Below are 25,200 nucleotides of genomic sequence, written 5' to 3' on the forward strand. Positions count from 1 at the left end.
TAAATCTGGGTAGTGGTGATTGGTCTAAGTACAGAATTTGTTATGGGATTATGTATGACCCAAATGATATAATACTTTTCAGTTTGAAAAAATGCTTTATATATTATTTTATTTGGCCTTTACAATTAGACAAGAAAGGTGCTATTATTTTTCCCATTTTACAGTTTAGAAAACTGCTCAGAGGAGTAACTAGATTGCTAGGAACATACTGCTAAATAATCAGAGGTAGAATTCTTATTTCAAGGACATAATTTAACTATAGAAAAGCATCTGTAAGCCCAGCAACCTCAATATGCTATGAAAACCACAAAAACTTTTGGGGAGAATTGAACATCTAATGCTTCTAGTCTATGACTGATACAAAAAAAAATGTTAGCTACCATACAATGATGTGGGGAATAGATAACTAAATTACAATATCAATAAATCAAAGCAATGGAATATTTTAATACAATCAAGATTGATGAATATGAGAAATAAATAATAATAATTAGCTAGTATTTATATAATGCTTTGTAAAGGGCTTGACAAATATTATCTCATTTTATCCTCATAACAACCCTCTAAGATAGGTTACTATTATCATTCCCATTTTGCAGATGGGAAAACTAAACCTGAAAGGGAGGGAAGGATTGTGAATTACTCAGTGACACAAAGCAAGTAAATATCCAAAGTCAAATTTAAACTCATTTCCTAAGCTTAGGGGCTGCTATGCTGTAGCATTTTATATGGCTGTCACCATATAAAATCTGGAATAATCTATATGGGAATGATTTAAAATAAAGTGGAAAATAAGGAGAATAGCTTATACTTTGACTCTCTAAGATGAAAATATATGTGCAAATATGGAGAGATGAAGAAAAGGAAAAATTAAGGCAATACAATGGGTAACTCAAGTACTATGGGCATTTTGCATATTGAAATCCATTTATTCAAATGTATAACTATATGTTATGTTTAATTCATTGATTGATGTCAAAATATAAAAATTTGTTAACTGTAATCTTAACAGTAGAATAAAGGGAAAGGAATAAGCATTTATATATTACTATGTAACAGGATTTATTTTTTTTAAACAAAGATTTCATCTCAACAACCCTTAATATTACAGTTAAGGAAACTAAGACAAATGGCAGTTAAGTGATGTATATACAATTAGGAATTACCTCAGTGAATTCCAATCCTATAAACTGTAAAGAAGATGGGGACCTCAATTCGTAGAGAGAATTTCCTCCCTGGGGAGGAATATACCTATCTCTAATCTAAGAATGGCGTTTATTATATATTCATTACTCTGAACATTAAAATGTTCATAATAAATCATTGAAACGTTAGCTCTCCTGCCAGTAGACAGAGAGTTGTTACTCTGCAGATGAGTCACAACAAATGAAAACTAGCTTTATTTCTGTGGTTTTATTACACTGGGAGGCTTCAGGGGTGGTACTTTTAGTCTGTGTTTGCTCCTTCATTGCTAGGGTGTAGAAGACTCAAATTTTCTGGATTTGTTGGTTTTTGCAGCTGGGATGACAGCAGCTCTGTAAGCAGTGGAATCAGCGACACCATAGACAATCTTAGCACTGATGATATCAACACCAGCTCTTCCATCAGCTCCTATGCCAACACTCCAGCCTCCTCAAGAAAAAACTTAGATGTACAGGTATGTTACCCCCATAGGCAATATGGAACAAGTCCCAAGTTTCCCTCCGGGAAAACAGCAGTAGACCTGAAGGAAGGGAGTAGAATGGGGAGGTGGGGATGGGTGATATGCTGGTGGACCAAGTCCAATGAGTCCATCATTGCCAAAGGGGCTCTGGTCTCTGGGAGGCTTTTCCTAACTCTTAACTTTGGCTTAAGGAAAGGAAGTCAGGTTTAATGTCTTACATAATAAAAGCCGTGGAAAGAATACTAGAGTCGGAACTTAATTAGAGTTACCTAATCTAGGTTGGGTAACCCTAAATTCTGGTCTCAGCTCTGACGTTATGTCTGTTTTGCTTCAGGCAGATGATTTTTGTTCCTCTTTTCTGAAACAAGAGATTTGAATCAGATATTCTTTCTTCTTCCTTTAACATTTTATGATTCTAGAAGGATATTACATCATATTTGTTGCTGAAGTGCATTCTGAAGGGAATACTTTCACTAAGTTTTATTTCACTTTTTCCCTGAAGTGTTTTTTTTTAAGTATGCTATATTATGGAAATCTTTGTTTCATTTCATAAATTAAAATAAATAATTTTTAAATGTTCATAAAAGCATAGATACAGAACTAGAAAGGACCACTGGGGTTTTTTCCAATCCCTAATTTTATGGATAAGAAAAGAGGTATATAGAATTGTAAAGTGGTTTGCCCAAAACCACATAGTTAATAAGTATCAGAGCAGGGATTTGGGTGGCCAAGTGGATAGAACACTGAGGTTGGAATCAGGGAAAGGCCATCTTTCCTGAGTTCAAATCTGATATAAGATACTAGCTGTGTGATCTTGGGCTAATCACTTAACCTTGTCTAACCTTAGTTTCCTCAACTGTAAAATGAACTGGAGAAGAAAATGGCAAACTACACAGTATCTCTAGCAAGAAAACCCCAAATAAGGTCAGGAAGAGTCAGATATGAATGAGCAATAGCAACTTTGTCCCTAATCCAAAATTTTTTCCATAAATTCACCAAAGAAAACTGAGGTATATACCACATAGTCATTGACTGGGTTAGGACAAAAACTCTAATCTCTTGATTTATGAAGATTCCTAATTTTAGTCATGTTATTCTGCCAACACTGATCTCTGTGCCTATGATTCTTTTTCTTCCTGTCTTTTTTCTCTCCCTTTCCTTTCTCCCTTCTTCTCTTCAGTCTCCTCTTCAATTTTTTTTCGAGACTTTGTCTTCCTATCTCATCCAGATACAAGCACCTAATTCTACCACTGTTTGTCAGGAAAAGCTTTGTTTCTGACATGGCCCAATTCTCCCTTCTGTAGGCAGCTTGGTGGATCCCTACTCCCATGGGTTTCACCATATTAGCACCATCTTGTAGACATGTAGACATCTGATCAGCTTTAGCCCAGATGTAACTCAGAACTGTTAAACACAAGTGATCCCCCAACAACAGGAATTATAGACAGATGTTTTCAGACCCAATCTGTCCTATGGTTTCAAAGCCCCTCTCTCTAATAATTAGTTCTTATTTACCGAACACATATGACTGGTACTATAGTCATGGAGGCTAAGTATATGACTAATGCCAGTAAAGCTTCCCAGAGGGGTTTGAGATAGGGCTGAGTTTTCCACTATCTTCTTACTCCTTTTATGTCCTCACCCAACTCCATCAACTTTGGCCTCATTTTCTACAGGTAGCCCCCCTTTTTGTAGAAAAATCTTGTTCTGAGTGCCCATTTTCTTTGAGAATAGTGCTGAATAAAGGATGTGTGAGGGTTTACATATGATTAAATCTCTCAAAAATGTAAACAATGACTGTCTAATGAGAGGTATTGGGTATAACCTCCAGAGTTGCCTGTCTCTGCATGTTTTCATTTTGAGCAGTGTGTGTGTGTGTGTGTGTGTGTGTGTGTGTGTGTGTGTATGTGTGTGTGTGTGTGTGTGTGTGTGTGTGTGTGTGTGCTAAGAGTGTATTTTTCTTTAAATCTTTACAGTACATTGTATACTCTGGGATATGGTCCCAGCACAGTCACCTCCCAATCAGAAAAATTAGAGAATCTAAATATTCCCTTCGCACAAACCATCCATTAAAATGCTGTAGGTTTCCTCCAGTTTTCCTTTTCCTGAGACACATACCAGTCCCAAGAGGGAAAGAAATGCCTCAAGATAGTCCTTAGACAGCTGGTTGTAGAGCCAAAGGAATTTGGAATTATAAAGGCTTTTGACTGAGAGTAGCTGGTAATAAGCAGTAACTCAACAGAGAAGGATTTCAGTGTGGGCTTTCTCTTTTGTTTCTTTGTTACCAGATTGGAGCAAGACCTGCTCTTAAATTGTGTAGTGTATCACTCCCTCAGTCTTTGTTCCTGGGCTGGGAAGCCCATGTTGGATTTTCTGTTCAAGATTTACGGAGTTAACATCTGTAGAGTGTGGAAGTCATTTTTCCCTATGACATATTCAAATCTAGTCACTGCTCAGGATGCCCTCTCTTGTGTTTGAAGAGTGGCCTCCTTTGCTCTATCCTTAATATTCTTTTGTTCACCTTGCAAGCAAGCAAGCAAGCATCTCATCAGAAAGTTTTTAGAATGAAAGCATGATAAATGAAATCAATGCAAACCTAAATTAATGTTAACCAATATAGTCAGGATTTTTTAAAAAATGACTTCCCATTGTTCCTTAATCAGGGAGCATCTTAAAACAGCTGATTTCAGAGGATTTTACAAGCTACCATTCTCCCTTTCCTATATTACACAAATGAATGTTCAGTGTCATTCCTTGGTGTTAGGTGACTTGCTCAAATAGTAAAGCAGTCACTTTTCTTGAAACTATTCATCCTGAAATTTGGTACCTTTACAATTTTTTTTTCTTTTAAACACTAGATATGACCCAGGAATACAAATCCTTATGTCAAATGATAGGAAATAAAGGGTAATGAAAGTTGGTTAGGAAGAGGATTTAGATTTTGAAACTTTCCCTTTTATAAAGGTAAATATAGAAGGAAGAGGAAAACAGAAAAGAAAAAAACTAGGAGGTGTTTATTGCTTACAGCATATCAAAAGTAGCTTCTTTAGCCACACTGGAGGAGAACGAAAAATGGTAATAATTGTGAAGCTTGAAGTGAATTATCGATGAGTGGATTAACTGTTTTCTAGATTATCTGTTCCCTTGACCTAGCTTCACCCTGTATCATATGATCAGTATTAACTGGGGGTAGATTATATCTGGGTACAGAGCAGAAGAATGGGGGCATGAACTTTTGTGTTCATGTGTGTGTGTGTGTATGTGTGTGTATGTATATGTATGTGTATTATAGGATCATATCTGGGAAAGACCTTTGGAGCCACCTGCACAATAGATAGAGTGCTGAAGCAGGAATCAGGAAGACCTGAGTTCACATCAGACCTCAGATAACTTACTAGCTGTGTGACCCTGGACAAGTCATTTCCCTCTACTTCTCAGCTCTTTGCCAAGAAATCATAAATGAGGTCACAGAGAGAAGGGCAATCCATTTTCTAGAGGCAGCATGAACAGTGAATAGAGCAGTGGCATTGGAGTTAGGTTTAAATCCATGGCTGTAAATTATTCATTAGACTAGCTGAATAAGTCACTTAAACTCTTTGGACCTGAGTTCCTCATCTGTCAGAGAAGGGTATTGGACTATATCGACTCTAAGAGCCCTCTGGCTCCATATCTATGATTCTGTGACACAACTCCCCCTCATTTAGCAAATGAGGAAAACTGAGATCCAAAAATGTTAAGTGACCTAAGGTGACACTGATAGCAAGTTCTGGGACATGATTTGAAATAAGATCCTCTGACTTCAAATATTAGATGCTTTCCGATCTTTACAGTGCTCTAAATGTTAACATAATAATATTTTTGTAATGACCAAATGTTAACTATCACTTTTTTTTTCTGGGTAGGTCATTGTGATATTTTTTCTCTATTTGTAAGAGGCAACATGGCATAGTGGATAGAGACTTAGCAGTAGAGCCATAAAGACATAAGTTTGATTTTTATCTCTGACCAAATCACAGGTATGTCCCTTGGAAAAATCACAACATCTCAGCCTTAGATAATTCTATAATAGTATAGGATGCAATCAAGGTCCCAACCTATATTGGTAGAGAGAGTTTCCTGTACTTGTAAAATCAGAGGTCCATTACTAACCTCCTCTTTTATTTTTGCATTCCTCTTAATGTCTAATATATATAGTAGGCATCTATCTTGTAAACGTTTGCTAAATGAATGAGGTAGGGATTTATGTTTGCATTCAGAATATTAATCATTGGAATGTTGAGGAAATGAAGGAGCAATACTTCCCAGAGTTTGGCTGCTTCACTCAGAATTCCTTGATCCCCCATTTGGATGACTTATTGAAAGATATTGAAAGATATTGAAAGATCAGAGCCTTGTTTGTTCAATTTATTCCTACAGATAAGACAAGGCTCTTGGTGAAAGGTATAAGTTCAGGGTTTCCAAAAAGTAGATAAATCCCCCATGGTCTATAAGCTAGCACATACATCTTTTTTATATATACTATTTTATTTTCCCCAGTTGCATGTAAAAACCAATATTTAACATTTTTTTTTAATTTTGAACTTGAAATTCTCTTTTCCCCTCCCTGAATGGTAAAAAATTGAATATAAGTTATATATAGCCCATTATTTTTTTTTTTAGTTTTTACAAGGCAATGGGGTTTAGTAACTTGCCCAAAGTTACACAGTTAAGAAAGCATTAAATGTCTGAGGCCAGATTTGAACTTAGGCCCTCCTGCCTCTAGGACCGATACTCTATCAGACCACCTACTGCCCCATAACCCATTCTTCTTTAAATTTTATTTTTCTCTGTAATTGATTACAGAAATTTGAATGCATTAACAGGGACTTCAGAGCTTTATCATTTAGTCAAATATTTATATCTGGAAGGGACCTTGGCGTTATCTTCTTCAACTCTATTATTTTATGGATGAGGAAATTGAGAACTGGAGGGAAGAACTATCTTGTCTAAAGACAAGAAGAAATTGGTTTTGAACCCAGGTCTTCTGTCCCCCAAAACAACACCTTCCTTTTCATTGCTATCCCTTGTTTCTTCAGATTCAATACCATAATAAAGACCAAACCCACTGGACTGTGTCTCTGGGTTGTGTGGAGGGTGGTACTCTGTATTGTCTTTATAGCTGTGCATGCTGTGATATTCCCATCTTCAGACAGCTGGCTATGGGACATCTGGAAACATAGGATAGGCACCTGGCCTCCCTTGGGCCACCCTAACCAAGTGCTTCGGCCCAGTGACTCCATAAGGATAAAGGGAACATTGGATCAATGTGAAATTATGCACAGATCATCCAGCAGGAAAAGATTAAAGGAATGACTATTTCTAATAGTAATAAAAATGACATATCTGCATATAACTCTTTATTTCCATATCATTTTGATTCTTATAAGAAGGGATTGTTAATACACTCATCTTACAAATGGGGAAACTGAGGCAGTGATTAATGAACTTGCCTTAAGACCCTCAGTAACAGAGTCAGGACTAGAATCTTGGTTTCCTGGCTCACAGGTCAGAATCCTTTCCAGAATATATCAAAGAGCTTTCCAACAAAGGCAACACTAGGACCTGGACTCAAGGAGACCTGAGTGTGACTCTAACCTCAGACACTTACTAGTCACTTATCCTCAGTTTCTTCATCTGTAAAATGGGTATAATAATGGCATTTCTCCCCCCTCCAGGTATTGAGGATGATTTAGAAAGCCCTTTGGCAAAGAGTAGGCATTATATAAATGTGAATTATTAAAACATGAAAGAGGGAATAGACTTTTGTTCAGTTGTGCTCCTAACGACACAGCTTAGGCCGCTGGGTAGGAGTTTGGAAGTAATATAACCTAGAGAAAAGAACATCAGGGTTAGCATTGGGAATTGGGTTTTGAATTCTTGTCCTGTACCTGTGAGTCATTGGATGAGTAATTTCTCCTTTTGGGGTGTCATTTTCTCAGTGGTATGGTAAGGGGATAGAAAGGATGATATATAGGAAACAGTTCATGTCATTGTCAGGCAAAGCTACATAACAATTAAATCTATGGGCACAGAAATGGAATGGACTTGACTATTGGTGGTAGTGAATTCTGTGGCAGTAGAGGTCTTCAGTGGTGTTGTAGGAAAGGTGCTAGAGGTGGAGTCAGAAAAGACCTGGATTCAAATCTCCCTCTAACTCTACATGATTATGTGCATGTCTCTCAAATGTCGAGTCCTTTCTTCATCTGCAAAAAAATGGGTCTAATAATATTTGGTCACACATCTGTTGCAAGGATTGAATGACATAATATGTGCACAGAGCACTATAGAAATATAGTTTTATAATATTATATACGTAACAGGTATTTTATATGCTTTATTAATTTTGTCAAGAATGTGATAAAGGAGATTGGAGAAGAACTGAGATGACTATCCATACTGTCCTTTCCAGCTCAAAAATTATTTGCAGAATTGACTCAATTGGGGACAGTCTGGTGATCCAGTGGACCAAGTCCTGGACCTAGAGCCAGAAGGATTTAATTTCTTTAGTTCCAGGCCTCAGACACTTATTATCGATGTGACCTTGACCAAGTCACTTGCTCCATTTGTCTCAGCTTTCTCATCTGTAAAAATGAACTGAGGAAGGAAATGGCAAACCACTCCAGTATCTTTGTCACAAAAACTCTAAATTGGAATGAGAAGAGTAGGACATGACTGAAACAACTGAACAAGAAACTTACACAATTAGACTATTATGGATTAAAACATTAAAAGTAAATCATCCAAGGGTGAAAACTTGGAAAATCCCTCTTTTTATAAAAGTTTTTATTAGACTAATTGAGAAGTGGGAGAGTGGGATCACTTTGTATCCATGCCTGAGGTGGGAAAATCTTGAGATTATGTTCTTCACATCCCTTCTCCTTTCTGTTCCTATTACTTTGCTTTTGTTGCCTGGAGAACAATACGTGGGATCAAATTTCCTATTTTCTCCCCACTGGGCTAGCCTCCTGCGCATTCTAAGTGACTTCTTTAGGGCATATTAGGAGAAAAAAATAATTAGTAAACATTATTTGAGCTACATTACTATATTCAAGGTACTGTGGGGAATCCCAAAATGTATAAGGCTCAGTCCCTGATGAAGCAGATGGAACATCAAGACACAGATAGAGTGACAAATAATTAACAGAACAAGGTAATTTATCCAGAGGGCCAAATGAACTGTGCAGATTCTGAATGATCAGAAATTTAGAAAAAGGAGAGTGATCCATGGCCACAGAAGAACCTGAGGTGACTCTTCTAGGATCACAGGTGGTGAATGCTTCTAGTCTTCAGGGAAGTAATGCATCCTGAACCACTTTCAAGATTAGAGGATTGATCATCTTATGTGCAGTTATTTTTCAGGTAAAAACTTCTTTTTGAAGAATTCTTCCTCTGAGTCTCATAGCCCTTTTTGAAGTATTACAAAGTCATAAGTTAGGGCATAGAGTAGTCATGCCCCGAATGATCAAATAGAGGATCTGTTATAGGGGGAAATAGTACATTCCTCAGCTTTTACTCCTGTTGTTGAAAACTGGAATTTAAATGATAACTATTTTGAGATATAATGTTGGGGTATGAGAGCACTGTACTGTGACACTTGTGTTTAAATCCTCAATTTGTACATTGATTAACTAGGTGACTGAGAAGGCACTTCTTTTAGTTTCAGTTTGTTCGTCTGTGAAATGGGTCTAAATGTGCTTTTTTGGGTGGGGGAGGGGTTGGGAGGGATTGTTGGAGGAAAGCCCTTTGCAGACCTTAAAGCGTCCTATGAATATAATCTTACTCTCACTCAGTGGAATGAATCTGGAGTCAGATTCTGGCTCTGTCATTACCTTATGACATCGGGTAAATCACTTAATCTTTCTAGGTCTTTTTTTCATCAAATATAAAACAAAGAGCTTGGGCTAGATGACCTTGAAGATCCCTTCCATTTTAAAATATCAGATATTATGGTCTCTTCATTGCAGTAGTGAAGTATATGATTAGAATATTATATATTCTACTGGAAAAGGTCGCTACATTTTTTGGTTTTACTGAATTGTTTTTTCCATCTTTCATCTTTGTTCTAAGGGGATGGCTCAATGAGAAAGCAAAAGGATCTGCTCAGTTAGGGATGATGCAAAACTAAAAAGCATCAGTTAAAAAAATAAGTTAACAGCATATAAATGAAGCTTCAGTTTGAACTCTACACCCATCTGCTTTGATCATTCCCCTCTGCCTTTTAACATTTGAGAAAGTCTTATTTTGGAATTCATTCCTTTCAGCTCCTGTCTCTCTGGCATATTAGGGGAAAGCTTGCAGCCCCTCTGCATGTCTCACTCCTCAAGGAAGGCTGCAGCTCTCTGCTGTATCTAGAAATGTAACTGCCAGTCAAGTGATAGAGAATCCAGAGAACAAAGGGAAGCTGGCTGAGTATGTTTGAATACACAGAGATACTGGGGGCATATGGAGTTTGAGGATGGCCACATGGAAAGGCAAATGGCTTGAATATTGAATGCATTGAACAGCTCTCGTGAATTACAGGAATTATTTTTTTTTATTTCTGAATCTCATTTGCCACCTTCCCTTTCTCTTTCTCCTTTATACCTTCCCCTTATTTTCTTCCCCTCTTAATTCCCTTAGGTGGCATTATGTTTTCTTCACCTTTCTTGAACCCAAACAGGGCAGGGCAATTGAGGGAGTAATTCAAAACACAAAGCCAATACTTTCTATTTTGTAATGTCCAAGGAATAGTTAGCATCTCTCTCTTTCTTTCTTCCTTCCTTTTGCTGTTTCAAAACAGTAATAGTTTCACGAGTGGCATTTCAAACCTGAGATCTGGGGAAAACTAACCTGGGCTACTTTTTTCTTCAGACTGACACTGAGAAGCATTCCCAAGTGGAGCGGAATTCTCTTTGGTCTGGTGATGATATCAAGAAATCCGACGGGGGATCTGACAGTGGCATAAAGATGGAACCTGGGTCCAAGTGGCGACGGAATCCCTCTGATGTGTCCGATGAGTCTGACAAAAGTACCTCAGGGAGAAAGAACACGGTTATTTCCCAGACAGGCTCATGGCGGCGGGGCATGTCAGCTCAGGTTGGCATCACCATGCCAAGGACGAAGACTTCGGCCACAGCAGGCACTCTAAAGACTCCAGGGACAGGTGAGGAAAAGTAGCAAATTGTCTCAGATTGGGGTGGTGAGTCTCAAAACCAAGATCTGCTAACTCGTGTAACAACTTCTTTCCAGGCCCTCATGATTTGTTTGTTTGGGAAGTATTTTACAGTATATTGTGTAATAAACTTGCATAAATATGAATGAATGAATGTATGTATTTATATGTATATATGTTTGTGCATGTTTGTTTTGTATTTGTACACATACACGTTGTTCACCTCAGTAAAATTCAGGTAACTTATTTGTGTCAGCCTATTAAACTATCTTAGGTTCCAAAAATATATTGAATTAGTTAAATTGCATACCAAGTAAAGACTACACTGATGTCTCAAACTCATCATGCTTGTGAGATTTTTATTGTCAATGCTTTGGAAAATGTGTAGTAAACAATTACAGTTTGTTCAGTGTTGTTCAGTCAGAAATGTTGGAGCCAAATTTCAGCTGCTTAGATAGTCTAGATTCAAATCCTGGCTCTGCCAATTAATAATTGTGTAATCTTGGGCAAGTTACTTAACCTCTGTGTTACAGTATCTTCATCTGCAAAATGGGAGGGCTACATTAAATAATTTCAAAGATTCCTTCCAACTCTTGGATCCTAATAAGGAGAGACATTTGGAATAAAAATTTCAATTTAAATGCTCAGGTGATTTTTCTTTACTAAAGGAATTTTAAATGTTAATATAAAATAGATATTTTCTAATGAACATAACACAATAATATGGCAAGATTATTTCCTTTAAAAGTTGTTTCTTTTGCTTCTTGAGGGGAATAATCTTCCCATGGGAATATCATCACTTCACAAGGTATTTCATATATTGATTGTATTCCTCTGTGGCTTGACTTTCGAGTCTTACTCATTGATTTCTCTCTTAGGAAAAACAGATGACGCAAAGGTATCAGAGAAAGGAAGGCTTTCCCCTAAAACCACACAGGTGAAGCGCTCTCCTTCAGATGCAGGCCGCAGCAGTGGCGATGAATCCAAAAAGCCTCTTCCCAATAGCACCAGGACAGCTACCGCCAACACCAATGCCTTTGGGTTTAAGAAGCAAAGTGGCTCCACCATTGGGCTGACCATGATTACAGCTAGTGGAGCCACCATCACCAGTAGATCAGCCACCCTGGGCAAGATTCCAAAGTCCTCTGGGCTGGTAGGGAGATCCACCAGTCGAAAGACAAGCATGGATGGAGCCCAGAACCAGGATGATGGCTATCTAGCCTTAAGCACGAGGACAAATCTTCAGTACAGGAGTCTTCCTCGTCCCAGTAAGTCCAGTAGCCGGAATGGGGCTGGTAATAGGTCCAGCACCAGTAGCATAGATTCCAATGTGAGCAGCAAATCAGCAGGTCTACCTGTACCCAAACTGAGGGAGCCTTCCAAGGCAGCCTTGGGGAGCTCTCTGCCAGGACTCATTAATCAGACAGATAAAGAAAAGGGAATCTCCTCTGACAATGAAAGTGTAGCTTCCTGTAACTCGGTTAAAGTGAACCCAGCATCCCAGCCAGCATCTAGTGTGACTCCAGTCACCCACCCACAAGGAGCCAAGTACCCAGATGTAGCATCTCCCACGTTAAGAAGGTAAGTTTATCTTGATTCTCAGTTTAAATATGCTAACTGGCATGGAAATGATTGTCTTTGGCAGTTTGCATAATAACAGGCCAGCTGTTTTCATCCACCTCTGTTTCTCATTTTTAAACAGGATGAACCCTTGGGATATTGCTTCTATAAAACAAAGAAAACATTTAGCCTTAGACCATTTCGGTGCCCTGGGCTGCTAATTAAAAAAAAAAAGATATTCTCAAATTGGCAAAAGAAGAGACTTGCCACCCTTTAATAACTTACTGGGTCTAACTCGGGCTTGGTTGCTAGGTTAGAACAATCTTCTTCCCTTTGATGATTCATCACAAAAGTTTTCTCTGGTCCCATAAAATGGTCATTTAAAAAAATGATTGGTGTACTTGATGGAAGTTGTGATTCAGTCAAAATTCTAATCAAGATATTAATTCAGCTAAGTCAGTCCCTCTTCATTTTCTCTGCCCTGCACTGCAATGTTTTTTTTAAAAGGATGAGGAGAAGAGGCAAATGTGTTGTTTGATTAGAAGGGATTCTGGGAAAGGAGAATTATGTCCTTTATGTTTTTCTAAAGCCAATTTGCATCCCCATTTCCCACATTGGAGTAAAGTTTCTCTAGGGAGAGAGATGATATGATCCCTTTATTTCTATCACTGTTCTAATACTTTTGAGCTAGCACTGGGTTGTCTCCTTATTTCCCTATGCCATCATCATGCTGTTATGGTAAGGGAATATTGGTAGGTGGGTACCCCCTAATCTTCCCTCTCATATCTCCTATGCTTTCCAGAGAGGTGAGACCCCACCATAGCAAATAAGGAATGAAATTTATTTTTGATGAATAGGAACATTTGAAAGGGCTTCCTAAATAGTAATTTCCATGAAAGGTATAATGAAGCAATTTACCACTTATTCTTACTTGCCTAGACTTGATTCTTAAAACTTCAAGAACTAATTTTTGAGCAGGGGAATAAAAGTTTGTGCCCTTTGTTGTTCCAATATATTGCCTAGTAAATGAAACATTTTATTGCTTCTCACTTAATATATTATAGGTAATATTTACTTTGTGTTGAAATTTCTTTTAGTAACTACAAAGGCATTTTCCTAGACCCATAGGCTCCTATAATCGCAGACTTGAAAATGCATGTGGCTTCTTACACACTACACTAAGCACCTTTCAACTTACTGGAGGAATCTTATACTTGATAATATTATTTTCCTTTCTTTTAATTGATTAGATCCTTAATTGTCTGATTGAGAAAAGATCCTGTATCCTAAAAACATTAGTCATTAGATACTAGTTTTCTTACACTAAGAAGATAATAAAATATAATTTTATGCTAAATGAAATTAGTGAGACTGCATTGGGTATAGAGACCAAACTCACCTTAAAATCCTGTAACTGATTTCAAGAAAATCAGTGATGTGATGTTTTTATAGCTTTGATATTGCTCTTCCTAGAAGATGTTTGAATATTTAACTAATAAAAATTTGGTTTTGATTTTTTTCCACACACACACACACACAAACACTTGCTGGTGAGATATATTTCTTGAATTTATATAATGTGTGCTTTCCTTGGCAGCCAAATTAATGAATACTGGCAACCTGTCATGAGACCATGATTTTTCTCTCATTGCATCCACCATTGCCCTAGGTCTGACAGTACAAAATTATGTGATAATTGAACAAGGTTGGGCATATGATCTGTAGGAGAAGATAGCAAACTGGTACCCATGTGACTAGTAAGGACTGTTGTCTACTTAATACGCCCACAGTTGTTATTCTGAGGTTCAGATAGCCACTTTTAATGCCAGATGGGTGCTTTCTAGTCATTATAATGGCAGCAGGTGCCACAAACACAAACATTTCTGTTATTCATTGATCCTTGAAAGATATGCTTCCCAGGCTTCCAAGTGTGGATCTAGGCAGTTAAGACAGTGTCCTAATTCCAAGGATTGTGCATGAAGACTGGGAAAAACAAACTTCATCTAACAACCTAGAAAACCCAAATGGCCATAATAAACATGTTCACTTCATCATTAGAGTAATTTGTGTTGGCTTTATTCCTCCTCCTACTAGATCATGAGCTCTATGAGGGCAATAATAGAATCTTCTGTATTTCCAACATCTACAAAATGCTCTACTGCATTTTCATTGAATAACTGAAAATGTGATGGGATGGGGACCTGATTTGGAAGGATATTAAATCAGACACTGTCTTCCTCACACCTCTGTTCTTCACATCCTTTAACTTAGAGTTAAATCATTTTCACAGAATATGGAGGATAGACCTTGGAAATACAAAAAAAAAACATAAATTTAGCCATTTTGGTAAAGTAGAAGGCATCCCCCTTTCTGCAGATTCTTGCTATCTCCTTTTCCACACCAACCTCTTTGAAAGCTCCTTGCCTTTGGCACTGAGCACTCAACCCCCACAATGCTTTATCTCTTCACAGACTCTTTGGTGGAAAGCCTGCTAAACAAGTGTCCATCACCACAACTGAAAGTATGAAAAATTCAGTGGTCATCTCTAATCCTCATGCTTCTATGACCCAACAAGGCAACTTAGAGTCCCCCTCTGGCAGTGGCATTCTGAGCAGCGGGAGCAGTAGCCCACTGTACAGTAAGAATGCAGACTTGAACCAGTCTCCATTAGCCTCTAGCCCCAGCTCAGCCCACTCTGCTCCTTCCAATAGTCTCACCTGGGGCACCAATGCTAGCAGCTCTTCGGCAGTGAGCAAGGACGGCCTTGGATACCAGTCCATTAGCAGCCTTCACACCAGCTGTGAATCCATTGACATCTCCCTCAGCAGCGGTGGGGGACTGAGTCACAATTCTTCCACTGGCTTGATCTCTTCCAAGGATGACTCCCTCACTCCCTTTATAAGAACCAACAGTGTTAAGACCACACTGTCAGAAAGGTTAGTGTTTCCATTCTGTTTGATTTATCATCATAAGTTATTTAGAGTAACTGCACTCTAAAAAGTCAAGAAGTTTGTAGCAGGAGTCCCCAAAAGTGAATTAACCTTTAAAAAGAAAAGTTTGCATCTCTTTCTTTTCTTATCTATTGATACCTTTATGGCTTCCAAATAATACACTCAAACTGATTTCTCACCAGTCTGATATTACACTAAATATGAAAATATACTTTCTGCTGTCTTTTTAACTTTGGTCATCCTCAATGCTCACAGCTGCTAGAAGACTTTGGTGTAATTCCTTCCCCTTTGAAATGGTATTCACCCTTTGAAATCCTTCTAAGAGTCATTTTTGTTCTTTTTATCCCCCTTTGGATCAACTTTTTTTCTTCCCTCCCTCTTGTAATTCTGCCTCAAAGTACTTTGTGTATTATAGAGAACAGTTGTTCTCCTTAATAGGCTTCCGGGAAACTTTAGGGTAGTTCCCTAGGGTAGCTGGGTTGTTACAGTAGCAAGCAGATGGTTGGGGCCCTACTAGAAGGATTGTGAACTCTAGGAATTTGAAAATTAGAAATCCAGGGCTCCATTTGGGCAGTGTTTCATTTGGGTGTTGAGTCATGGTGAATTTCTTGTAGTGGGAGGAAAAAACTAACAGTAGCTTTTGGAAAACTAAAATGTTCTGATTACTGTATTTAACAACTTCCCTTTCTTCAACATTCTTGGCGCTAATATTCCTTCTCTTGTTTTCTGTCTGATTGGACTTATTCTTCTAGCCCTCTCTCTTCCCCTGCTGCTAGCCCTAAGTTCTGCAGAAATACTTTACCCAGGAAACAGGACAGGTAAATGATGTTCCTTTCAGGCAGGTGACTACACAGGGACTGCAGGTTTTTCCATTCACTTATCTGAAGTCAGATGTTTGTTGAAGAGAAGCTGCTGGGTGGAGGCCCCCTCACTTGTGTTTGTGGATTTGTTATAATTTGTGCTATTCAGACTTGCCAGTGAGGGTCTACTCCTTTACTATTTGAGAACTGGAGGGAAGGTTATGGGATTGGGAGATTCCCTTTCAAGTTTAAGAACCCTCTTCTTCTCAGATAGCCCAGGAGAAACTTTCACTTGCATTTCAGCCTTACTGTGGCATGCTATCTCTCCCTACCCCCAAGCCCAGCCCACTCCATCTCCCACCACCTGGCAGATCTCTCACCTTTGCCTCTACCTCCCAATGCAGTCCAACAGTTTCTCCTGTTATAATTAAGTGGGTCACTCTGATTTAAGTTGTCCTATTTTGGAGGTGCCTTTGTTCCAAGTGTTCACTTTCTTTAATGATTTCAATAATATTTTTTAATAAAATGAATCTGAGAAGAATAGAAAAATAAAAAATGAATAAGCTGAGTTTTGCATGTAACTCCCCCATAGTCCGGTGTTAGTGGTAAACTTTGTCCTTTATATGAGTGGAAGTGGACTCTAATTAATAGAATAAATACATGATGTTCTACTAAAAAAAAAAAACCCAAACTATCACTCCCATTACCCCCAATTTGCCACACTCATGAGCTAGTGCTTTAAGTACTTACTTTTTGAAAATAGCAATAATGCCTTGACTTTATCAACTTGCGAGTTACAACATGCCCAGCAGAAGTCTGTCTCTCAGTTCCCAGATACTGCAACAAGGGCTACCATGGTTGAGACAGATGGAATTCACTTAACTGCTTACTGAATTCCAAATATGCAGACTTCTACAAGCTTTTGACCTCTCAAAACTCTTTAACATAGTCCCTTCCCCCACTTCATCTCACATACCTCCAGTCTCTCCCCACCTTCCTCTACCCCCATTCTCAGCATTTAAGAAGTGGACTGAAGCTCGAGTGGGCTAAGTACAGGGGAGAATCTGGCATCTCTACTCTCCAGTTAACTTTCATAATGGTGACTCAGGCCAAGAAGACCATATTTCCAAATATATTGGCTTGTGGATCTTCTAAAACCAAAGGACACCCTCGGCTTTGTGTGGAGTGGAGTGTTGGCTTTGGCCCCTGGGTGATGGCATGATACCTAATGCATGGATAACTAAACAGGCCAGGGATCAGGTCATCTTGTGTATGTATTTATGTATGTATTTTTGTACGTACATATCAGTTGCATGCTTGCTTAGACAAAGAAATCTGTTACTTTTTCCTCTAAAAATTGTGATGTGGGTGTGGATACCATTCTCTTCCTCCTGCTCTTTTAATCCTCCCCCTCCTTGTGTTTCTCTGAAGTTTTTTTTTTCTTTTAACTTTCCTACAGTGACCCGCACCTTGATAGGAACACTTTGCCTAAGAAAGGACTCAGGTATTGGTGTTTCCTCTTAGAGTTCTTGGCTTTTGTGGTGGCTTGGGCACTTGGCTGTTGTGTGTCTTTCTCATGGCTGGCAGTAGGGTGGGGTAGGAGAGGGTCATCTGCTTCAACAGCTGGACTCTTTGGGCCAGGCTCCTCTGACCCTCCTATCTTCACCTCCCCATCTGATGGATTGTTTGCTTGAGCAGGGCCCATGGCTTTTGCAGACTTGATAATGAAAAACCAGCACTGGACAAGAGTGGAGAGCTTTGACCTACTTGATTTTGTGGTCGGGTTCATCAGCTCAGACAAATTTGCCTTCATAGCACTGCTCATGGAAACTCTTTTCCAAGAATAAAGGACACGATTTATAGCATTTTCATTTACTTGCTAGAACAGAGTTGGCTTATCAACATAAAAATTCCCCAAAAATGTTAAACCATGGATTTGGACTCAGAGAACCTCTGTTTGAATCCCATCAGGGCTATTTATGACTTGGGTGTCTATGGACAAATCACTTAACCTCTGAGTCCTGATTTTCTCCTTTGTAAAAAGAGAGAAATTTGTGCCTTATGAGCCCAAAGCAGCTTCCTCCTCTTAATCTATGATCCTATGATCTGTGATATTTTTTTTTGGCCAAATAGAAAAATTTTCCTAAAAAGAAATAAGGGGTACTTTGCTAAATCTAGGATATCCTGACTGAAAATTGAGATCAGCTTTTAACATGCCAAAAGCATGTGCATCTGTTTCCTGGGGCAAAACTTGGAAAACGCCCACCAGAAAGGATTTCTTTCTAGTCAGACTAAGTGGGTGGTTTTGGCTCATTAGCAAGGCAAGTCCTGGCTAAATGAAATGCTATAAGTCAATCCTGCTTTCGCTGTGGGGGTCACTTCACCCACTTGAGAGGTGTTGACTTGCTTACCCTCCTTCCAGGATCCCCATCTCACGGCGCTGCTACCATTTTTCCTGCTCTCTAAATGCCTTGTTCTTTGTAACAGGTGGTTCACCCAACCCTGGGTATGAACTGCTTGCTCACACATGGGACATGGAATGGAATGTTTCATTGCTGTCATGTGTTATCTATATTTAATAACCTATAATTTTTAAGGCTGAAACATATTGACCTGTAAAGTAAGGTAGGTAGCAATACTTCCTTCCAACAGGGGCCTAATGTAGAAAAGATCTGGGCAAACATAATGAGTTGGGGGGGGAGGGAATCCAACAATCTCATATAGCTCATCTTTCCATAACTCTTTAAAGACTTGTAAAGTGTTTTATGTACATTGCTTCATCTGATCCTCAATGTGACTCTATGTGGGGTAGATTTTATTATTATTCCTTGTTCATTTCTGAGAATTTGTGACTTAGAGACCTTAAATGATTTCTCCAGTGTCCCACAGCTAACAAGTTTCTGGGTCTGGGTCCAAAACTGAGATCTCTCTAATTCTCAGTCCAATCTTCTCTCCGATAATCCTTATTGCTTGTTATAGAGATCTTAAGAAGCTCAACCCTGTCAATCTTTAGTGTGAGCTCCTAAACCTTCGCTTCACATATGATCATGTATTATGCCTTGCTCTGTTCAGGGTAGCTATCAAACAGACAGTTTGGCTATTTAAATGCAACCAAAGTTAATTTGAATTTGACTTTGATATACTGTTTGTAGCCCTGGAGAGAGTTAACTTCTCTAAACAGTGGCATGTTGAAGTATTCTGTGTATACTTTTTGGGGGGGTTCCTTTCCATTAAACTTGAAGCCCGGCTTCTAATTGATTTTAAGAAAATCTGAATCAGAATTCAGCTATAGAGCTCTTTGTGCTGACATTAAGCAGATGTCATTATTTTTGAGGCAATTTCATTTGCAGATGTGACCTTGCAAAAATGAGAAAATCAAATCTTATAAAAAATTTATACCAAGAATCATGGCTGCTTGAAGGAGAATGAAGGCAAAAACCTTTTGTAATGTGAATGAGGACCCTATGTCTGTATTTATAGATTCTTATTTCTATGTAGTAAAATTCATGTAGTGTAGCATACTTGGATTCCAGAAGTACTGGGGCTGTATAACCACTTAAAAATTGCTGAAATAAGATACAAAGTAAGAGAGGTTCAAGTTCCATCTCCCTCTAAGATTCTCTGATTTAATTGTAACTAAGTTGCATTGATTCCCCAAATCTGGATATCTTTGGATCCAACTTTACAGCTCATGTTTCATATATAGACTAAATGATGTGCTAATCATGTATTATTGTCCAGATTTTATGAATAATCAAATTTTACTCTCAAATCTACAGCTATGTTTGTTTCCCAGATTCAATCCCCAATGGTGATTTTGTATTTGGGTAGGCCAAAATTACTTAAGACTTTTGTTAATGGAGAAGCAATAAGGTGTATTGTATAAAGTATAATCCTTAGAATCCCAAAGATCTAGATTCAGGTCTTACTTCTGACATACTGGCTCTGTGACTCTTGGGAAATCATTTAATCTTTTGGTGCTCTAGGCAACTCTCTGAAGCTATAGGTTGTGGAAAAGGTGCACTAACTTTCACCAGTAGATACAGTTCTTTTGCCTGAGAGCTCCTAATACATCAGTAAAATAATGGGTCCAGTCCCTAAACCTGTTTTGTTCACAAATAAATAACCAAATTTGCCTAATAGCCCAATAATGGATTTTTCTATATATTAGACTTTAGTAATTCATCTCAATTCAGATATAACCTAGAATCAGATGGGAAATTCATCAAGGTGTTCTAATAACAAAAGCTAGAATATTGAGTTTTCTTTCTATTAAGTTTTTCATGGGTGTGTGATCATCTTTGAATTTTTATTTTCTTTCTTGAAAATGTCCATCTGTTCTGTTCTAGTTCCATGGAATTAATTTCATCTGTGACTTTTGTGACTGACTCCAGGTTCATTTTTCCTTTCCAGGTACACCCCCACCTCCCAACTTCGCACTCAAGAAGACGCAAAAGAATGGTTGCGGTCCCACTCAGCAGGTGGCCTGCAGGACACGGCTACCAATTCCCCCTTTTCCTCAGGCTCCAGTGTGACTTCCCCCTCTGGAACCAGGTTCAATTTCTCCCAGCTTGGTGAGTTTTTATATGGTCACTGGCCAAGACAATGATTGCTAATGAACCGAGAGACTATCTTATACTTGGAAAGGGACATATTGTCATGCACTTGGCATGGTTACTCTTCAATCATGTGACTAGCTCCTGACAGAGTGGATTTTATTTCTGGAGTTTCCTAATTGCTTAAGTGGAGGTTTCATCAGCATTTATAATATTCCAAATGTAAATTTTCTTGAACTGAAGAATATTTGAAGGATCACCAAAATGGACAGGACCACACTGTTAAGTATGAGAAGTTGCTTCAGCAAATATTTCCTGAATGTCTTGGACATTTATTAAATGTTAGATTTGTGCTAGGGTTTGTCTGTCAATGCAATTCTTTCGATTTGTTCCATGAAGAAAGATGAACAAGAATCTTCCAAGATCTTATAGACTAGTAAAACGTTAATACCTAGAAAACAATAACCTAAAAGTAGAAAATGATGATCATATTTTCCTAATGACTCATAAGGAAATATGAATCCTTAGAAAATAGAGTTGGGTCATTTTTTGCCCTAATTTCCTCTGTACCTAACAGAGGACTTGGCAAATAAGATAAATGAATATTTGTTGAATATGGAGCTATAGGAATAACCAAGTATTATTAAGCACCTAGTATGTGCAAGAAAAGAAACATATTTATTAAGTACCTAAAAGGTACTAGACACCATGCTTAGAATTTCATCTCACTTGATCCTCAGAATAACTTTGGAAGATAAGTGTGAGATGCTTTGCTGGGTTGGGGGGGGTGAAAAAAATAAAAGAGGGATGAAAAATTAACACTTGAATGAAGCAAAGGCTTCAAATGGCAAAAAGGAAGGTGGCAAGATTTTTAAAAAGGAAAGAAGTAAAGAAAAGAAGTGGGACTAAAACAGTCCAGTTTGGTTGGAATGAAGGGTAAGTGAAGGAATAGTAGAAGATAGATAAGTTGAGGCTAGGTCATGGCAGGGAAGAAAGAAGGATGTTGAACATTACAATAAGACTGCCTTCTCTTGACAGTGCAGAACCATTGACGTTCTTTGAACAGGATCGTGTCATCTAAAGATTCTTTTTTTTTTTTTTTTTGGTATGGTCACCCATCCTGATGTTTAGTCAGTTTGACTTCTCATATGAAATTGAAATTTTAGAATTCGCTTCAGTAAGTGGGAAAGGATCACCCACTCTAAACCTATCATTGTGCTAGGTACAGGGAAGGATTCAGAAAGGGTTGGGACATAATCTCCTCAAGAGATGAGTCTTCTTGGAAAATACGCACAACAAATAGAAAATCAAGGGAAGAATTCAGAAAGGGTTGGGACATAATCTCCTCAGGAGATCAGTCTTCTTGGAAAATATACACAACAAATAGAAAATCAAGTGCCACATAGATTATAATTATATATGAAAATACTTGGAAGAGATTGTAGGCACTAAGAAAGGACAGAGAATGCAACCAAGGGAGGTCTTATGTAGGAAATAATGTTGTCATGGGACCTAAAGTGATAAGATTTGGTTAAGGGATAGGAATTTCACCAAATGTCTCAAGAGATTCATTTTGTAGCAAGCTTTTAAAAAATTATGCAAAGGAAATATTTAAAATGGTTAAATAGAGCATGGTTGAAGTTAGATGGAATCTAGCTCTTTTTAATTAGTGTATACCACCTTCTGAAAAATGACCCATTTGGAATATCAGATTGTTCTGCATTTCTCCATAAAGGTTGGGGAGGGTCAACAGTATTGGGTTATGTCCAGTTCTTCCAAACCATTATGAATACTTGCTCTGTGTAAGACATTGGGATCTGTGATTATAGTTGCTTTGTCAGTTCAACTCTTTTGAGTTAAAGATTGTCATTGACATAAAAGATCTCAGCAGCTCCTGACTGATCTAAAGCTGGATTTGATTACTTAAGGCTTTGGGCTTTACAGAGAACTGAGATGGTAATTCATTAGCACATGCTTGGATGGAGACCCTGGCATGTCCAAACTTGTTAATTAGAATGCAGAGGCCCAGAACCTTGCTCTGAGACTGACCTTCCTTTCTTTATTTTTTTTTGCCTGGTGTAAGTTACCTTTTAGGAAGTGAAGGGGAATTGTGAGGTGGAGAAGTTGGCCAGGAATAAATAGGGAGTTAATGATTAGCAAATAGTCTACCCCTTGTCAGTGAACAAATAGTGAAAGGAAATGTGAATTTTCTATTTGGCATTTCTGCTTCTTTTATTTTAGCGAGTCCCACAACAGCCACCCAGATGAGCTTGTCCAACCCAACCATGCTGAGGACTCACAGCCTCTCCAATGCAGATGGACCTTATGATCCCTATACTGACACCCGCTTCCGGAATAGCTCTATGTCTTTGGATGAGAAGAGCAGGACCATGAGCCGCTCAGGCTCCTTCCGAGATGGCTTTGAAGAAGGTAGGCCATGAATACTGGGTTCCTTGGGTACATGTGAAAAGAATAAATAATCTATAAGTGCATTCATTAGGACTATTTTTGCTGAGCTGGGCATCAAGGGAGATAGATCAGCCTAATATAGGGGGAGTTTTGTTTTGTTTTTCATTTGTGAGCTCCTTGGGCACTTGCCATCTCTCTTCCTTAACCTGTTAATCAATCCTAGGAGTAGTGATCTTAAGGGTCTTAGAGGTCTGGTGACATATAAGTGGGTCAAATTTTGACCCCTAAAACTAAATAGACCTGCACTTGAAGAATAGATGATTTGGGAAGGGCTTAGATATGGATACAGAGAGCTAAGGCAGGTATTGGAGCTGTGAGGAGAGTGTAGCATCAATGAATCATTCACTCACAAAGTACTGACCAAACACTTACCAGGTAGGCTCTGAGAAATGGGCAGACAGGAATCACAGGTATAGCAGAGATAGGGCTTACCAGGTGCCTAATTATTCAAATAATTGGTATCAAGAAGATTTGACAGGATGAAGAGTGGAACAGGGCTCCAATCTTTTAGAGAGCTGCTGAGAAGAAGGCAGGATTCTAGTACCAGAGGAGCCAGGGATAGGAGCAGGCTCGGAAGAGATGATTTGAAGTATATGATCCAAGCCCTGCTACTGGGACATGAGGCAGGAGTTTGATTTTGAATGGGCAAGACAATAGTCAAGATTTTAAACCTAAAATATATGATCAGAATGAAACCAGCAACCGAGGTAACTTAAAATTGAGTCACCTAAATTATGGAGGTCATCTTCTTAGCCCAGTGGTCTCATTCTTTTCAAGGTCAAGCCTAAAGCTTGAGTTTATTTCCCCACTTTAAGAGGTGCAAAGGTCCAAATGGAGGAGGTCATTGCAGAGTTGTGAGAAATTGATAAGAAGTTTATAAGATTCTAGCTTGGACCCCCTTAAGGATGACTTGTAGCAGACTCCATGAGGCTGATCCCAAGACCTAGCTTGGCCTCTCTGGGTACTAGGTTCAATAGTGGACCCACTAGATCTTCTGAGGAAACCTATATACCTCTTCTCGAAATAAACATTTTAAAATCATTTAAAGAAATGTCAAACTTTAGAGGCTAATGAAAATAAAAATGTATTTTTTTCTATCCAAATTTATAAACTCTCTAAAATTTATCCACACCTCCCTAAGATAGGGGTCAATTAAAAACTTCTACTATAGAGGGAAGTCAGAATACTCTTCCAGAAGCTTACTAAAGACAGAGAGGATACGTATTACAAACCATGTATGTGGCTGTAGCCTTTTCATACTCCCCTGATTGACAGATGTGTCATATCCCAGAGAAGAACAGAAGACAAGGTAACCTTTTGTGTTGGTCATGTACAGAGCAATTCAGTAATTCCTTAAGTTGTCATTTGGTGCCCACTAAAATCTACTATTCATATTAGGTATCACTTTGCCCATTTTGCACAAGGAAATGTTACAGGGATACAGAAGAAGGTCTGACCCTGCTGCTCTCCCTTTTTCAGGGTATAATGAACATCCTCCTGGATGTAAAAAAAAAAATAATTTCCTGATATCCCCAGATTTCAAGAATAAATGAGAAATACAAGGTATTAGATATTTCCAAATGTCCTTAACAATTGATTTAAAAAATTTATTTACAGAGGAAATGCTGCTTTTTATTTTTAATTTTCCTAAAAACCAAATTGTTCAATAAATAGTTTGGAGATCATTTGCATCTAGCAAATAGGTAGTAGTCTGGAAATCCAAGGAATCCTGCTGGTGAATATGAAGCTGCTGAGAGAGAGATTTGTTACTTTTAATAGTAAGAAATTTAGTTGGAGAGTCTTTTAGAGTTGCAATATTTTGAGTTTTTGCATGCTATAAATTGAAGGACTAGGCAGTTGACATTTTGCTTGGATTTTTTTAAATAAAATTTTTTCAGCAACATCCTATAATTTTCATACTGTCAAGTCATTGAAATGACTTGCTCATGTATCTATCTGACTGTAGCGTTCATATGCTATCCTCTTAATCCGTTGTTGTCACGTATTGCTG

At 38.3% G+C, this 25,200-nt stretch overlaps 1 protein-coding gene across 9 annotated transcripts in view; it reads left to right on the forward strand.

Moving 5' to 3' along the window:
• NAV2 (neuron navigator 2) overlaps positions 1–25,200 on the forward strand; it is a 436,581-nt gene that overhangs the window by 349,741 nt on the left and 61,640 nt on the right. For 4 of the 9 annotated variants that reach the window (XM_074230361.1, XM_074230364.1, XM_074230366.1 and 1 more), the window contains 8 exons: positions 1,519–1,657; positions 10,553–10,844; positions 11,732–12,434; positions 14,885–15,349; positions 16,117–16,182; positions 17,624–17,668; positions 20,578–20,738; positions 22,962–23,150. In XM_074230361.1, the coding sequence (XP_074086462.1) occupies positions 1,519–1,657; positions 10,553–10,844; positions 11,732–12,434; positions 14,885–15,349; positions 16,117–16,182; positions 17,624–17,668; positions 20,578–20,738; positions 22,962–23,150 (2,060 nt within the window). The remainder of the gene's footprint in view (positions 1–1,518; positions 1,658–10,552; positions 10,845–11,731; positions 12,435–14,884; positions 15,350–16,116; positions 16,183–17,623; positions 17,669–20,577; positions 20,739–22,961; positions 23,151–25,200) is intronic. The other 5 variants (XM_074230362.1, XM_074230370.1, XM_074230365.1 and 2 more) reach the window with 4 other exon arrangements.

Source organism: Macrotis lagotis, chromosome 3, assembly GCF_037893015.1.
Source record: "Macrotis lagotis isolate mMagLag1 chromosome 3, bilby.v1.9.chrom.fasta, whole genome shotgun sequence".
In the NCBI taxonomy this organism is placed as follows: Eukaryota; Metazoa; Chordata; class Mammalia; order Peramelemorphia; family Peramelidae; genus Macrotis; species Macrotis lagotis.